We start from the raw sequence: 17,907 nt of genomic DNA on the forward strand, positions 1-17,907 counted from the left end.
AACACTAATGTAGTAAAGGTTAATGGCTGTCAAGACATCAAAATAGCTCAGAGCGTTCCTTTCCAAATATCCACCATTCAATTTGCCATAGAAAAAGTAAGTGATTTTCAACCTTAAAATGGCAAGCTAAAATTTTCTCTGATTTCCTTCTGCTATAGCTCATCTTAATTGCTATTCACTGCTCTTTCCAAATTTGTAATTGGTTTGGAATTGAGGTATCTATCACGTGTCGCGGGTTATTACACTTTTTATTGCATGCCCCCAAAATGCCCAATATAAAATGTATGGGGAAAGTGGTACACAATAATTAATTTAATTTTGTGGTTTTCCAATCGAAATGTATTGGACATGCCTGTTCCAGCTGGCATTTTTTGCCATGAAATAAGTATAGCAAATGTCCGCAAACTTCTTGATATGAGTGTTTCAATATTGCATGACATTTGCAAGCATGCTCGAATCACAATACTACTGAGGTTTTCACCAGATCACGCCGGCACCCACGTGATCTGGTGAAAACCTCAGTAGTACCGTAATTTACAGCTGGCGCCTGCGTGGGTGTGACCGCGTAGACTTCGATTACCGCAAAGAGGCTGAGTTATTATTATTATTACTGTGCAGGAATCAATGACAGATTATAACGCACAGGTGTTAAACATAAAAGTATCTAAATTAATACAAGTGTGGAAGAATCAACTATAGGTGGAGGTAAACTATTCCATAATTTAATTACAAAAGGTAAAATGAAAATTTATAAGTCAATTTTTGTAGAGAGATGGATATAGTATCCTCCTCAAAGTGAACATTGTTTAGGTACAAAGTGGCTGGCAAGAATGTCTATAAGGTCATATAACATCACAAATCATACTACGGCAATCACGTGTGAAGTTTCAAATCACAAATCAGGTTTCAAATCGTGAAATGATTTCAAATCACGTACAGATTTGCGAAGGTGTCGAACCCCTCGATATTTTACCATTGTTAGTAGCTACAGAAAGGACAAGGTGAACTTGTTATAAATGTTGGTTATAGCTATTGAATATGTTTAAGCAATGATGCCTAATCATGAACCACGATAGTGGGTTCATAATAGGGATCGCCCATGTTTTTTGCAAAAACTCTAATAGAACGCATGCCTAAAAACCACCTTGGAAAGCATCCTCCAACTCAAAACAACCCTCTAGCGGTTATTTGCAATGAGTATTGGTCCACTAGTAAGTATCAAGTAAAAAGGAAACAGTATGTGCATTTGGGGCTAAACTAAAATTTGCTGTTTTGTTCATCTTCATATTATCATGAACCACGATAGTGGGTTCATAATAGGGATCGCCCATGTTCTTGTAAGGGCACGGTCGCGATTTGCTATACGAGTGACTATACAAGCACTCTCTCACGGGATGGTGTAAAATATTGACTGTGGACTATGGACTGAATAGCTAATGAAAATGTTTGAGTTCTTAGCAAAGTATACTGATGAAAGCTGAAACTTGTGCCAAATCCCACTGTATGGTGCAGCTAAGGGATGGCCAAGTTAGGAACTGGACTGAGTGACAAATCATCTAAACAACTTCTGCTATATTTCAATGCACCAAAATGCAACAGCTAATTCTGTGGACTGGAAATGGCCTGAACGTTACATTTGTTAGCTTGGAGCCCATAAGTGTCACATAGCCAGTCTTGGTACAAAATGACTGAATTTGTCTGGCATGAGTACACTAGGTACATGAAGGCCAGCTGCAGGGACGTGCCTGGTTGCTGTACATTATACACTGTAGTAATACACAGTAGCTATTGGATGTGGACATGGAACCAACTGCATACTATCAAATGGTGTGTGAGAAATGTTTTGAAGTTCAATAAAAATTATCCCTTTGTGGTTTTGTGTGCTCTTGAGTGCATTTGTTTAAACTGATCAGCTCAATCTACAAGTATATACAATGTATAAAGAAATCAACTGTTAGTATGGTAAGTCTCAAGTGGGTATCTTTCAAAGCATCACTGTTGTGGCTGAAAATGGCAGTTGTTGACTAGTCTGGTGCCGCCGACCCAATTCTAGTCACTTATAAGTACTCCCAAATATAGGGTCTGGTCTAGGGTATGTAAATGGGTAAAATGGGATCTTTTATACTCGTCCATAGTTCAGTCCATAGTCCACAGTCAATGTTTTACACCATCCCCTCTCTCACAGAGGCATGACAAAGTAATATACCAGAGATTATTCATTGTTATGAATGTAGTTTCTATAAACCCATTTTCTTTCCACACAAAGCCTCAGGTTGGGTGGAGTCAGTTAGTCTTGTTAATACTATTTGTGAGTGCCTTAATTGTCTGACCACATTGTGTAAACAACATGGCTTCATGCTGCTGATAACCCATGGTGTACAATAAACATTACAGCCACACAGTATCTGACTGTATGTGTGTGCATGCAGATTAGCTACTCTACAGGCTAATACAAGTTTAACAGCAGGTTAAACAGGGTTAACTAGCAGCAGTGGCGTATCTAGACTTCTTACTTTACCCGGGCACTGGGTGGGCAAGCCACTCAGCCACATACATATGCCCATCTTCATATGGACATCAATATAACATCTAAAATGTGTTGTGCATCACTATCTATGTGCTATACCTACACTAACTGCATGCAAAATAACTAATATCACTAGACACAAACGTTGACTACTATCGTCTTCTTCACACATACAATACAGCAATGCCTAATACTCGAGACTTGGATTTAAAGCACCAGGCGCATATACGATCACGTGACAACTGTGGACTAAAGTAGTCAACCTACAAATAGAATAAATGAAAACATTGACTAAACAAGTACTCCATACCTTTGGACTAGTCAGTAGCTATCATCTACAAAGGCATCACACAACCATATACGGGGTGCATGTCTCAAAACTTGCTCGTGTATGTTCACATCTGAATTTTGCAGTTGACTTAATCTTGAATGGGCACTATTCTCTGGAAAGAAAAGCTAGATTTGACATGGATCAGCGTTGCATAAGTATTCTTTAATGTTTTGTGATTATTCAACACTGATGGTGAAAAGAATTTACCAGGGCACAAGTCAAATTAACCAGGGCCCAGGCCCGGGTAGGCCCGGGTGTAGATACGCCACTGACTAGCAGGACGAGCTTGCCTGGATTGTCACACTAGTCATACAGGTTTTGACCCAACCCCCCTAGCGCATTCCAATAATATAGGCTTATATTTCAAAGAGGTCTATTAGGGGGTCCAGTCTGACATTCCAGCACATTTGAAGTAAACAGTTAGCGAGCCGTTGTTATCTTTTCTGGAGTTGAGTATCAGTTTAGCGTCATAAGTTCGTTGTCGTCTTCCCCATCAAACTCGTCAAAAGAGTCAGTGCCGCAGCTAAGAGCTCCTCACAGTGACGCCTCCACCCACCCCCGTGGTAGCAACACCTCTATCGCCAGAAGCCCGAAGTAAACGACCATAGCACTAGCGGTGGAGATCCAGAGCCGCGTAGCTACCGGAAATCCAGATATCAAGGCAGAGATAATAAACAACCAAGGCTACTCTTAAACCACGGATCAAATTCACTCTCAGACTAACTGTACTAGCTACAGTGCATCACTCAACCTCGTCCACTGCAACACTATCTTCAGGAACTTCCAGCTGGCGGCAAGACTGGCGTATTCTCATGACGACTATTTCATGCAGTGGTTGGCTGCAATGGTATTGTCTTCTGCTCCATGCAGTGGTTGGCTGCGATGTTATTGTCTTCTGTTCCATGCAGTGGTTGACTGCCTGTGGTATACGTAGTTGCAGGTAGCAGCTTGGCTGTCAATGTGTATTCATGCAACTGTTGTCTTGAGAGTGTATGATCCTCCTTCCAAGTGTGAGACAACCACCCTTCTTGTCAGCAGAGGATGATGTCATATCCACACCAGCAGCTAGAGGTCCTTCTGCAGCTACTGTCAAAGCCAGCCTCTACCAAAGAGAGAAAAAAAATCAGGGAACATCCACAAATTGGACTAAATCAATCCAATTCTTATGACCAGCGTGACATCTAGACCACCAGAATGTCAACTATCTACCTGTAAGTGGAAATAGTCAAAACTCAACACCCAGAAGTTTATAAAATAGATATCTATAACTTTTTTTCACATGGATGTTTTCTCACTGTTATGTCATAGCTCTGACTTTCTGTGAGACTACTACTCTTTACAACAGCCTCTGACAGTCCAACCAAAGTAGAGCAATCCTCCACTGGAAACAAGAGCAACAAACCAGGGAAATCATTTCGAAAAAGGAACTCTAAAGATATTATGACTGGATTAATTACCCATTTTCTTACTGTTGGAGCTGCCACCATTGCTCATTCACATCAAAGAGGAACAAATATAACTCAAAGGCTAGCCTGTTTGCTGTAATCCTATTTTCTTCCTTTGGGCAATTTCCGAGTGTCATGGCTGATTTATTGGTGTTACTATTTCAGCATGGAAAAAGTGTTACTGAATCTCACCACAAGCACACACTGCTCTATCTGCACATGTGTGATAGAGGTCCCAACTGGTCCATAACGGGGTCTTACCCCAGGGTCCATGACTAAGGTAATTAGGCTATTTTTTTTCTTCTTTCTTTTTCCACTTAAGATATGGACCCAAGGGTAAGACTTCATACCAAGGAGCCCACATTTCCACCTATTTAGGTGTGACCTAATTGTGGGTTCCCTTTCTGTAAACCTGCATAGACCTGGGCTACAATATCAGTGAAATCAGAAACAAAATACAGATGTGGTGAGAAAATACTGCTGATTAATTATGTACAGACCTACTATTGTTCACTATAAACAATTCCATCAATGGTGGCAGCAGCTGTCCCAAAAAGTATACTTGTAATCTGGCTTCTAGTGGGGGAGAGCAGGTAGCCAGTCACAGGAAGAACTTCTTCATACCTGTCTTCCCTACATACGTGTCTGGTGCTACACTTTCATGGATCAGTTAGAGTCTCTACCTTGATACTACTAACAGGCAGTTGATAACATCAAGACGTGAGCCTGAGCAGTGACAAATGGCTAGCTATTTACTACCGAGCAATGTTAATATGCCATCTGTATCCTACTATGGAGATTGGGCAAACAGCTGGACTGTTCACTCGGCCAGTCTGTTTTTTACTTATGACTACAGACGGCAGCAATGTAGGGTTACCGAAACATTGAATCTCGTCACAAAACACATTGCTCTATCTGCACATGTGCAATAGAGGCCCAAACAAGTCCACTATGGGGTCTTCCCCCAGGGTCCATGGCTAAGGTAATTAGGCTAATCATTTTCTTTTTATACATAAAATACGGACCCCAAGGGTAAGACTTCCATACCAAGGAGCCCACATCTCCACCTTTTAAGTGTGACCTCATTGTGGGTTCCTTTCTGTAAACCTGGACTTGGGCTACAATATTATACATACTGGTTTAACAAGAAACAACTAATCCAGATTTAGGGGGAACATATATTGCTGGTTAGGGGCAGACCTACCACTTTAATTCTTTATCACCACAAAGAAACATTTCATCAATGGTAGCAGTAGCCATTCCAAAATACTGGAATCCACTTCAATTGGTGGGAGTGCAGGCAACAAATACTACTTTATTTGGTAAGGCTGTTGGCTGTTGGTTCACAAACCATAATTTTGGTCCCATAATTTTGGTCCCATACCTCCCATCTATATTGAGGGACAAGATAGGACACTATGCCCTGCTAATGATTCCAAAGTCCCCACTATAGGATTTGTGTTTCATAATCATCTCCTGTATACAATATGGCAGCTCACCACTACTAGTACTCTGGAACAACTCTGACTGCATATATACAAAGCAGGAGATCACCAATCACAGTAAGGACTTCTCCATATCCCGCATTTGAAAGTATCTGGTGCTACACTTACATGGACCAATCAAAGTCTCTACCTTGTCACTGCTAACAGGCAGATGATAATAGCATCGAGGAGCGAGCCTGCAGCAGTGACAATTGGCTATTGATTTATTAAGTGGTGTTGTTAGTGTGGGTAAATGTGCCATTGGTACACTACTTTGGAGATTATAACATCAGACAATTAATTACATTGATTGACTTCTTAAAAAAATAAATAAATAAGTAAAATAAGTATTGATACACATGTCTTTAGACATAACAGGAGAAGGTGTACCATTCTACAAACATGCTGTACACATGTCTAATCACCATAGCTACAGGTACCATGCATTGTGACAGCAGAAGACAAAGTTCCGGCATCAGATTCAACAATGCCCTCCTCAGTCATTCTTGAGATAATGGCTAGCTACTTGAGTATTCACAATTATACTTTTACTACCCTTGACAGTGCACATACGTATGTAAGCCGCGATACTTTGAGTGTCACGAAAAAAGAGAAATATGGTAGCATTTGTCTAGTTGATTAGTGTGACAAAATTTGTGACAGTTTTGAATGTACATACAACCAAAGAAGGAGAATTTGAGAAGTCTTTCAAAAGTAATATGAATTCTGTGACACTGCTGCATCCGTCCCTCCTGAGGAGGCTGAGTGTGGCACCCGACTAGAAATTGGGTGGCCTGCATATGTCAATTCACTGATCTGTGATGATGGTCAGGATCAAGCTGTACTAAAACGGATTAATGGACTGTGGCAGACAAGGAGGGACCATAATTGTTGGCAGTATAGTTACCATCATTATCAAGTCTACCAGTTGGGCACTGGAGGGGTTGCACAGAAGGCAGAGCCTGTACAAGGTGTTTCACCACTAGCCCAGGGAATCTAAGAGAGGCCCAGTGCTATATCGCAGTACTCTCAAACAAAGAGTGGCAGCCAATTTACCAGCTGGCAAGTTTGCAGGGCACATGCAGTTTAACCCTTTCACCGCTTCAACCGGATTTATCCGGTTTGACGCTATAAAAGGCGCTTCGAGTACAATTCTAATGCGCTACCACTTCTATCATGCGTTTTATAGTACGATGCGCTTACCCTGAAACGCGCACGCCCACAGAGGTCCTATTTCTGAGATAACCGGATCTTTCGCACACTATTGCGGGTTTGTTACGTAATACCACAAAGTTTTTCTTGTTAGAAAAGACGACTGTCATGCATCCTCGAGTTGATAGTCACGTTTTGAAGTCCACTGGATTGTTATTGATAGGCTAAGACAGCCAAGGATCACCGTCGGCTGTTTTTCAGAAGTGTGGCGTGATTCGCTTGTGTGCGTATACGCATGTGTGATACAAGATTTGGGATAAATCTCGAAGAAACCAGCCAAAGAAACAATCGCTCAGTAAGGAGACTGTTTAGAATAGTTGCATGGACTGTAATACTTACCTGTAACAACTTTATTTGTAACTAACTACTTATTTAAGCTGTTTTTACCATAATTTTCAGTTTTGTTATCTTGTAATTACTTAGCGGTTTTATTTACGTAAACAAAAACAACCTAGTTGAGATCCTTAGTCTATAGCGATTACTTATAGGTATGGTAACTAAGTACTATAGTATACAGTTAAGCTTGTATAGCGCAATTTGTAGCAGACTCTATGGTCTGCTGGAAAATTCAGCGGTGAAAGGGTTAATTAATTAATTAATTAAATTAAAGAGGAGTTCCAGAACTGCCGCAGCAGTAGCAGAGATCCAAGATTCTTTACCACCTAGACTCTACTGAAGTTGTTGGCAGAGCCCAGCTTATCTGCCATACATTAAGTGACAGCCTCATCAAAACTCAAATCTTCTGTTGTTTCAAAGGGCTTGTTACATTATATCAAGCTTAACTGAATATTAACACCTTCCAATCAACACATGTACCATTACTTCTATGCATAAATGCACATAATAATAGATTATCATGTACTTATGTGGGTTAATTATGGGCTTAGATGGATGCTCCAAGCAATTTTGGGGATATAACTGATGGGTTGTTAACCCGTCTTTGTTGGGTGGGTTATCCCCAAAATGCAGAGGAAAACTAATTGATGAGTTATTTCAGGAAGCACTTGAGCCTGAAACAATAAGAGGACAGACATGCTTGCTAATATGCAGGCAGACAATTGCCCAAGGGTAATGTCCTGTAGGCTCGGGTGTCAGTTCAATCTATTTATGGAGCACCAATATCAGGCCCATAATCCCATCCTTTATAATGAATAGCTTACACGAATACGCATCCCAGGATCTGTTCTTGACCCATTGAGTCCGGCATCTAGTTAACTCTATATGTAAGATGAATAAAAAATTGGAAATTTTAAAATGGGAATAGGGATCGCTGAAAAAAGCCACCAAACAAGAAGGGATCGCTGGGGTGGTAATGTAAACCACAAATCCCTATTTTGACTCTCTGTCATAAATATTTAGTTAGCTACATACTCATTTTAAAATGAGTCAAAATAGGGATTTGTGGTTTACATTACCACCTCAGCGATCCCTTCTTGTTTGGTGGCTTTTTTCAGCGATCCCTATTCCCATTTTAAAATTTCCAATTTTTTATTCATCTAGTTTGTGTAGTTTTTATTAATCCAGTAATGGATTTGTTTTATTGATAATTGTTGTAGATATGTAGAGCAATTTACAATTAGTGGCTGTCAAGTTCAGTGTAAGCTTTGTTGTTGACACTTAATTGACTACATTATTAGAGTATTTAACTGACTGCTCTTGGCTGTGGACGAGACTATACATTACACACAATAGTGAGCAGCTGTTGTCTAACTTGTCTTACTACAAGTGTCAGGACTCTAGTCTCTTAGTCATTGGCATCATATTATAGTACCCTAATGCAGTGTTCATGAATATACACATACCAAATGGTATGATACTGAACTAGCTACCTGTCACAAGACAATTGAAGACATGGAACTCTGATAAGCATATAATTATAGGGTAAAATAGTCAGTGGTTGTGCATTTATTATTTCAGCCAAGACTGTACACAACAAGAAGAATCATATGTAGATTTTCAAGGGGTGCATGGACTACAACATTGGCTCACTGGTGCACAGTAGTATAAATGATAATATAATGCTACGTACAATATAGTTTGTGCAGCTAGAGTCTGTTGTTCATGTGAGTATTGTATCCATTGGGTATACCCACAGTGAAAAAATCTATGTTGCAGACAGTATATGAATGCATATGGCTTCCCACAAACAATATCAGTGTGGCATTCACAAATAAATTGTTTTACATACCACATCATATACATAATACAGTTAGCCTGTAGAGTAGCTAATCTGCATGTACACACATCGTTGACAACAACAAAGTCAGGTACTGTGTAGCTGCAATGTCTATTGTAAACCATGGGTTATCAACAGCATGAAGCCATGTTGTTTACACAATGTGGTCAGACAATTAAGGCACTCACAAATAGTTTTAACACTAATACTGACTCCACCCAACTTGAGGCTTTGCGTGGAAAGGAAATATGGTTTATAGAAACTAAATTCATAACAGTGAATAGTCTCTGGTATCAGCGCTATCACTTCGTTATGTCTCTGAGAGGGCGCTTGTATGGTCGCTCGTAGCAAATCGCGATTGTGCGCTTACAGGAAGTAGACTATACTCACCACGCAGAGACGCTATGCGCGATCTAAGTCTAAGAAGTGCTGTTAAGTACTTGATTAATGCTGCAACAAACCCAAAGAGCTCACACAACAGCAGGGGCGTAGGCAGGATTTCCAAAAGGGGGGTTCTGCCCTAAGTATAGAATCTCCACAGCGGGGGTCTGGGGCCGCAGCCCCCAGCCGCTGACAACACATACATATTATAATCATCCGGTTTTTAACTTTTTTGGTGATTTCAATAAAAATATATACATCAAAAGCAATGCTGTTAGTCAATTAAAAATTACAATTATGATCATAAATATAGTCATAGTTAGCTACACAATACACACTTAGTTACTAAAGAAGTGTCCCACATTCCATTCTTCTTGAATGTTTTGTCATGAACAGTCTTAAAATATGGTCCCTATCTAAAGGGGTACCGTAGTTACTATGTATTACAGCCAAAGCGCCGAGTCTTTCTTCACCTTGTGTAGCTCTCAGGTAGTTGTTTAATCTTCTTATGCCAGATGCAGAACGTTCACAAGAACAGGAGGTCATTGGTATGGTAGCAAAGATTTGTAAAAGAACAAAGACATTAGGAAGACTTTTAAGACAGCTTTCTTTTAGACATTCATTTAAAGTCTCCGGTCTCTTACTAACAGGTATTGATACCCACTTGTGTTTCCACCTATCAAATTCTTCATCAACAATGCATCTATTAGGGAGGTCATCCTTGTAATATTGCACTACTTGATCTATATCAGCATATGAAGAGCTTTGTGTGATTTTGCGTGGAATTAAATGTTGTACCAGTGCTACTTGCTTAATGTGAGCATCAAATCTACATGACAATTCACTTGACAAATGATCCAGAAAAGGGATTACTACAGAAACTTTGAAGTACTCTTCTACTGACTCTGTTGGCTGGTTAGCACGATGCTGCTGGTGTCTGCTAATTCGTGGACTGGATATAGCTATGTTACATTTTTTAGCTATTGCAGAAGCATGGTAAAAAATTCGACTTGAAAAATCATTAGCATTAGTCCGCAAACTTTTCAAATCCTTGCCACACTTTTCAATTTGAGCTATTCCTGAAGCTAAGTCTTGTTGCTCGCCTTGTAGCTTAATGACAGCTTCCTTTATGTACATCAATGAGCGTTGCAATGCTACAAGTACATAAAAAACTCAAAACTTTCCAATGCCTTTAACTGGGCCAATGCGGCTGTCTTATCTTCACCTGTCCAACCATCATTGTATGTCTCAAAATCGCTGTCTGCTGTTCCATAAATAATGCATTCAAGCATTTCAACAAGAAATGGAAAGGTCTGACAAAATCTTTCCCATCCATTTATGTTTTCAACCCAGCGGGTTATGCAAACATTCAAAATTGGACTGCGATTTAAAATTACTCCCTGTTGGATACCCTTTTGTACTATGGATTTTAAAAATCCTTCCCGTTTTGGTGAGGATTTGATCCATATAGTAAGACTTTTAATCTGGCTGATGCAATTTCGCACTGATGGAATGGTACAAGAACTCACTATTACCAAGTTGAGGGAATGTCCTGCGCAATGTGTGTACAGAGCTTTCGGCTGCAAATCTCGTATTTGCTTCTGCACTCCAGATTTTGGTCCACGCATATTTGAGGCCCCATCATAACACTGCCCCCTTAAATCTGAAACTGACAGTTCCAGTTTCCCCAACATGTCCAAAATGGCCTTTGAAATGTCAGAGGCTCTTATCCTAGGAAGCTTTACAAAAGCTACAAATTTCTCCTGGATTTCACAATCAGCATCAATGTATCGCAAACACAATGACAAATATTCACTGTTATGTGATGACACTTCATCAGCAATAACTGAAAAGTATGGTGCTTGCTTAATGTCTGCAATGATATTGGCCCGGATGTAATCAAATCCAATTACTTCTATTATATCATTTTGAGATGACGGTGACAAGTAAGTTGCATTCTTAACTTTAGGCTTTTGTAAGTGAGTTCGTAAAACATCATCATCCTCAGAAAATACCCTTAGCAATGACAAGAAATTACCAGGATTACTTGTGCTCTCAGTACGTTCTCTGTGGCCTCGAAATGCCAATCCTTGTTTTGCCAAATATTCTATGGCACGAACAATCTGCTTAAAAATATGCTTGTTTTCTGTAATATTTGACTGCAAAATGCTACTAGACATTACATCAAGACGAGAGTTGGGGTTGTCAATAGTTTCCTTTAATATATCTGCAGACTGAACTGCTTGGCGGTGGTAAACATGCTTCTTAAGAGAATCACTAATTTTAACCCATTGTGAAAAAGGTCTATTAACAAACAAACCTTTGCTTGCTCTATTGTCAGTTAAAAGAACAGAACATGGACCACAAAAGACTCCATCTAGTTTCGGGCTGTACCTTAACCATGCATACTTTTTAAGCCATTCAACATTAAATTTGCGGCTACAACCAAATGCATAGGTACATGGGAGAACATGTGGAGGCTCAATGTGATTGAATAAGAGAGAATATTTTTCCGAATTGGACAGGTTGCGCATTATAGAGGTTATTTCATCAATTGACTTGGATGGAAGCAGCAAAGTACCAATATCATTACAGCCAGATTTAGTGGTGTTAGTCACACTACTTGCAGCTACTTCAATAGTGATGGGGGTTATACTACCTGCTGAACTTTGTACAACAGGTTCACTAGACAAGTTGTGTGACTCACCAGCCATACTACATATAGCTTCCTCAGAAGAGGATAGGGCTATATCTTCAACCATATGCAATTGTGAATCACAAGCAACAAATTCAGATGTTAACTGTTGTGACTCGTCAGTCACACTACTAGTAAGCACCTCAGTATCACCAGGCACTGAACACAGTTCAATGGGATCACTGAACAAGTAATATGACTTACTACACAAAGTGCTTGCAGCATTCTCAGTAGTGACAGACGTTGTGAAATCTACTGAACCCTTAACAGCAGGGTTAGAAAATAAGTATAGTGACACACTACTAGTAAGCACCTCAGCATTAGTTTGAGGTATTTCATGATCTACTGATTCTATTGCTGAACTGCGCACAAAAGAATAACATTGAGATTCACCGCTCACATGACTTGCAGCAATCTCAGTAGCTGTACCATGTACTACTGGTACCTCACCATCAGGACTTGTCTGCAAATTCAGCTGGCATTGTGGCTCTTCTTTATCAGATTTGCCGTCAGAAACGTGATCTACCTCATTATTGTTTGGTATTAAAGTTGATCCAACTTGAATCTCTGGTGGAAGCTGTTCAGCATTTGCATTTGGTGGAACATCAGATGAGGACACACGTGATTTGGAAGACAAGCCTAAAACATGGATCAATAATAATTCTGAAGGTGATAATGCAAACACAACTAGCTGGCCTAACCACGTGCAGCTGTATCTGCAATTAGCCACAAAATTCTTGCACAGAAATATGCCTATGTGCTACAACTTACTAGAATCTGGCCTTCTAGATTCTGCATGGATTCTTTTCGAAAAAAACTTTAGAATGCCACCTGAGGTAGCACTTTTACGCTTCATTTATTTCGTAGGTGTGCACATGTAAACACGTGTACACGTGTAAACATGTGTATTCTTATAAATTCATTCGCAATAGCGAGTAGAGGTACTTGAATTCCTCTGCCTGAAGACCTGTAGCTACCCATTTCAGTGGATTTGTGTAAGTTAATTCAGTTCTAGTTAACCAGTATCACGATTTAAAAAACTTAACTCTGAAAAGGGGGTTCGTCCGAACCCTTTGAACCCCCCCTGGCTACGCCCCTGAACAGAATCCTGTAATATTGTTATACGGCTTCTTTAGTATACGGAGCTGCTGCCAATAGTGCAATGGCGAAGAGAACTTAGAAAATTTTCGAGGTGTAGGGTGGTTAGCGATCTGTGGAATACGGGCTTATTAATAGGTTATGGACACGCGGAAGGACTCAGTAAGCATGGCTATAGTTTTTAGCACGAAAAAGTGGATAACGTTTGCTGTACATTAGTGAAACAAAATAATATTATGAATAATAATAATATGTGACCGAATTTTGGAAAACCGTCGATATACGCACAACAGTACCTAGCCTGTTTGGTCACCATTTTCGCTTCAAACCCTTCGTACCATCGCTGAATGCACCACAGCCAGAAGTGGTGCATCAACCAAACAGGCTCGTAAACATTTGTTACAGCAACTTTCAGTTTCTTTATGGACGAACAATGCCCGTATGATTTTACGGTACTGGGCTTTGCAGTGTGAGGACTCTGATTTTCCTTTCCCCAAACCCTTGTTGTAATTAATTGTGTTTGTAGTTTAGTTGTAGAGTAATTTGTATTGTAACTGTAAAAAAAAATAAAAATAAAAAAAGTACTTTTGTAATAAAATGCATTTAAAATCTATGGGTAAAAAACGCAAGCTCCAGAAAAAAAATTACGCAAGTTTTTATCGCCTCCCTGGTGGGTGAATTAAGCCGCTAATGGATAAATCCTAGGCATCATCGTGTTCGCCTGTGCATAGGAAGTACAAAAATCTTTGTTTCATCTCCATACACAAAAAGATTCCAAAGTTACAGACGTTTGTTTATGTTGCGGTGACAAAAGAATTTACCGACAATCGTTTTTCCGTACATTTGCCTTCCTTCTCGAACACAGAAGCATGCCTGAGAAACAACTATACCTCGGTGGATGCACAAATTCATGGCGAACACAATGAGCCAAGATTCAATTCCGTATGTCGTTGTATCAGTAAGTTATGATGGTTTATGTAAGTGCCTGTAGATTCTTTTCTCGATAGCTTCTGTACATGTCAAATTATTTGCTCGTCCGGCTGTCTAGTGCTGTTTTTCCAACGCTGTTTAACTTAGGAAGCTGAAACTTGGCTAGTCCATTCCTCTATCCCTGTAGAAAACAAAGAACAAATAAAATGCATTTTGAAAATTGTGCGGATATCGACAGTTTTCTAAAATTAGGTCACATATGAACAAAATGGCAAATTTCAGTTTTGTCCCAAATACACATACTGTTTCCTTTTCACTTAATACTTACTAGTGGACCAATACTAATTGCAAATAACCACCAGAGGGTGGTTTTGAGTTGCAGGATGCTTTCCAAGGTGGTTTTTAGGCGTGTGTTCTATTAGAGTTTTTGAAAAAAACATGGGCGATCCCTATTATGAATCCACTATCGTGGTTCATGATATGATGTGGTGTGTGAAACAATTTATTTGTGGATGCCACATATTGTTTGTGGGAAGCCATATGCATTCATACATGTCAACATAGATTTCTTCACTGTGGTATACACTGTATATACCAAATGGATACAGTACTCACATGAACGACAACACAAACTATATTATGTAGCATTATATTATCATTTATACTACTGTGCACCAGTGAGCCAATATTGTAGTCCATGCACCCATGGAAAATCTGCATATGATTCTTCTTATTGTATATGGTCTTGGCTGAAATAATAAAAGCACAACACTGACTATTTTAACTTATAATTATATACTTGTCAGAGTTCCATGTCTCGTGAACACTGCATTAGGATGCTAATGTGACAACATGACTATAAGAAACTAGTATCTACAATAATTATCATTATCAATAAAACAAATCACATGTTGCTGACAGACCTTCAGTGCTGGTCACTGTAAAGCGCTAATAATAATAATAATAATAAATCCATTACTGGATTAAATAAAAAGTACACAAACTAGATGAATAAAAAATTGGAAATTTTAAAATGGGAATAGGGATCGCTGAAAAAAGCCACCACACAAGAGGGGTGGCAATGTAAACCACAAATCCCTATTTTGACTCATTTCAAAATGACTGGAGCATGTAACTAAGTATTTATGCATGACAGAGTCAAAATAGGGATTTGTGGTTTACATTACCACCCCTCTTGTGTGGTGGCTTTTTTCAGCGATCCCTATTCCCATTTTAAAATTTTCAATTTTTTATTCATCTAATAAAACATCAGCATAACGTTGTTGCGGACGCACTGTGGAAGTTTACTAGCACGCTATATAGAGCTATACGCCAACGATTCGAACAGAGACACAAACGTCAGTAGCAATTAGAATTTTTCCAATCGTTCTAACCTGTTTATGCCACCATACACAACACAGAAGTTAGCTAAAGCGCCCTACTAGCGTAAGTGACCTATTATCGAACGGTACCTATTATCGAACATAAAAATCATGTAACGTATTCGGAAGTTTACAATATTATTCCGCATACTCGTAAGGTGTTTAAATGGAGAATTCCAATAGTGTAGCCTATTCTTAATGAGCTTTCCATCCTTTAGAGTTTATGTGTGGACATCACAGCAGTCTTGATACTCATCACCACTGACAAAGAAATGAAGAAAAAGAACACAGGAATCGCCGTGAAAGAAGTACAACTCGAGCGTGACTTTGGCGGCGGGAATGGGCTGACTGTTTGTCGTTTTCCTGAGTAAAAGATGTATCCACGAAGACTGTACAGAAGGGGTTGTTGTAAACAAGGATAATAAAACTATGTTATTGGTCGTAATGTGCTGATTTTTCACTGTACGCATTTACACTAAACGATTTTCCGTTGTAACTCACAAGTGCATGCTTGTATCAAAACTATACTTCAGTTACAGTATCATGGTACTTCAGATAACACGTTGGTATAATAATTAAGAGTGTGTAGGTTGCACTGAAATCACCACAGTAGAAAAGGTGCAAAACGTTCGATAATTGATTAACGCAAATTAATGGGCGTTCGATAATAGGTATCGGTGTTCGATAATTCATATTTTACGGAATGCAAAAATTCACTCATAACACGGACACTAATCGGATTCTATTGCTCAAACTTACGTGAGGTATTCTACAAGAAAGGCGCCACCTCCTGGTGAAAATTCGAAGTTGATACTACTTTCCTCAAGATATTTATGAAGTAAAGTATAAACCTTGTTCGATAATCGGTCACTTACGCTACAATAACATGATCCGGCGTTCCCAGAGACTAGCGACACTCAGACTAGCTATGCGTGTATGCATGAGTAACTGCAGCGATGTATTACATCATAGATCCTTTATACCCCGGGATAGGAATCTCCGCATACTTGTTGTACTTACTTGTTGGACTATCCGCACCGTTAATTAATTGGTGTTGACTGGAAGGAGAAAACTCTGATCCATTGTTCTGTAGTGAATTTCGTGTTGTTTGATACAGTAACCTTGTTCTTTACTTCGAATAAGGCGGAAAGGTGATTGTGGACGCAAAAACAGTGACAAAACTCGCTGACAGACCCAAGCGATTAAAACTTTGGCTAGCTGTAACTCTGGAATTATTCACTCTATGAGCGTCAAATTCAGTCCTTAAGTATAACTTGGGATAAGGAATCGAACCAGCGAAGTCATTAGTCCATATCTCCGTGTTCAAATTTTGCCGTTTGAATGGTGGCGACAAATGTTGGCTAGCTCTACCCGCCTGAAACAATGTCTTCTTAACTTACAATTTGTTTTGTGTACTTATCTATCCTTTGTTAATCGAACTGAAGTAAACTCATTGCCCGCACTGTCCACTAAACAGAGAATTAATATACGCTAAAGTCGAGTTACTGATGCATCAATTCATAGATCTCTTTGTAGAAAGGTGTTGACGGAGGTGCGGATGGAAGTGTTAAAAACAGAAGATTCCAATCCCGGGGGTGTAAAGGATCTATGATTACATATATAGCTATTACTGTACATTGGTAGCTGAGCTATAAATACAGCTTAGCAAAATGCATACACAAAACTATATATAACCTTACCTTCCTTTATAGGTTACAGGCAAATCAATAGCTGTTCTCACTAGTCTAAGATGATCAAGGAGCGAATTCGTGAAGTCGGTAGTGTCCAAATCCGGCTGAGGTCGATACTGTAGAACGACTTCCAGTGTGCCCGGTGTACCAACAAAACGGTTGGTATAATCCGCGTCTTCCTTGAAATCCACTCTGAGAGCTAGGGTGTTAAGGTCCGCCTCTGTATCAGCATAGACAAACCCGATACAGAACACTCCATAAACCACTATTACCAACGCGAACAAGAAAACAGCACTGTATGGGGTGATGGTGTACATTCTTCCAAGAAGCTCAAACCACTTCTCTATCACTGCTCGACCTTTTAGTGCATACTTGACGGGCCCAAAAGCAGTAGCTGTACCTTCCTCTATAGCTTTAAGAGCGTTAGTAGCCTGATGCAAATATTCTTCGTCTTGCTCATGATCAGCCATAGCTACTGCTAACTATCTATTGCTTCACTAGAAATATAGATAGCTAATCTAATCTCCTCAGTCTCCTGACTTGTGCCACACCACA

At 39.6% G+C, this 17,907-nt stretch overlaps 1 protein-coding gene across 1 annotated transcript in view; it reads right to left on the minus strand.

Annotated features, from left to right (window-relative positions):
* The window catches only part of LOC136261344 (protein patched homolog 1-like), a 52,658-nt gene extending 34,751 nt beyond the window's left edge, over positions 1–17,907 (minus strand). Inside the window, exon 1 of the mRNA XM_066055335.1 lies at positions 17,362–17,907. Within this exon, the coding sequence (XP_065911407.1) occupies positions 17,362–17,822 (461 nt within the window). The 5' untranslated portion in view covers positions 17,823–17,907. The remainder of the gene's footprint in view (positions 1–17,361) is intronic.

The sequence above is a fragment of the Dysidea avara genome, chromosome 7, assembly GCF_963678975.1.
Source record: "Dysidea avara chromosome 7, odDysAvar1.4, whole genome shotgun sequence".
Taxonomy (NCBI): Eukaryota; Metazoa; Porifera; class Demospongiae; order Dictyoceratida; family Dysideidae; genus Dysidea; species Dysidea avara.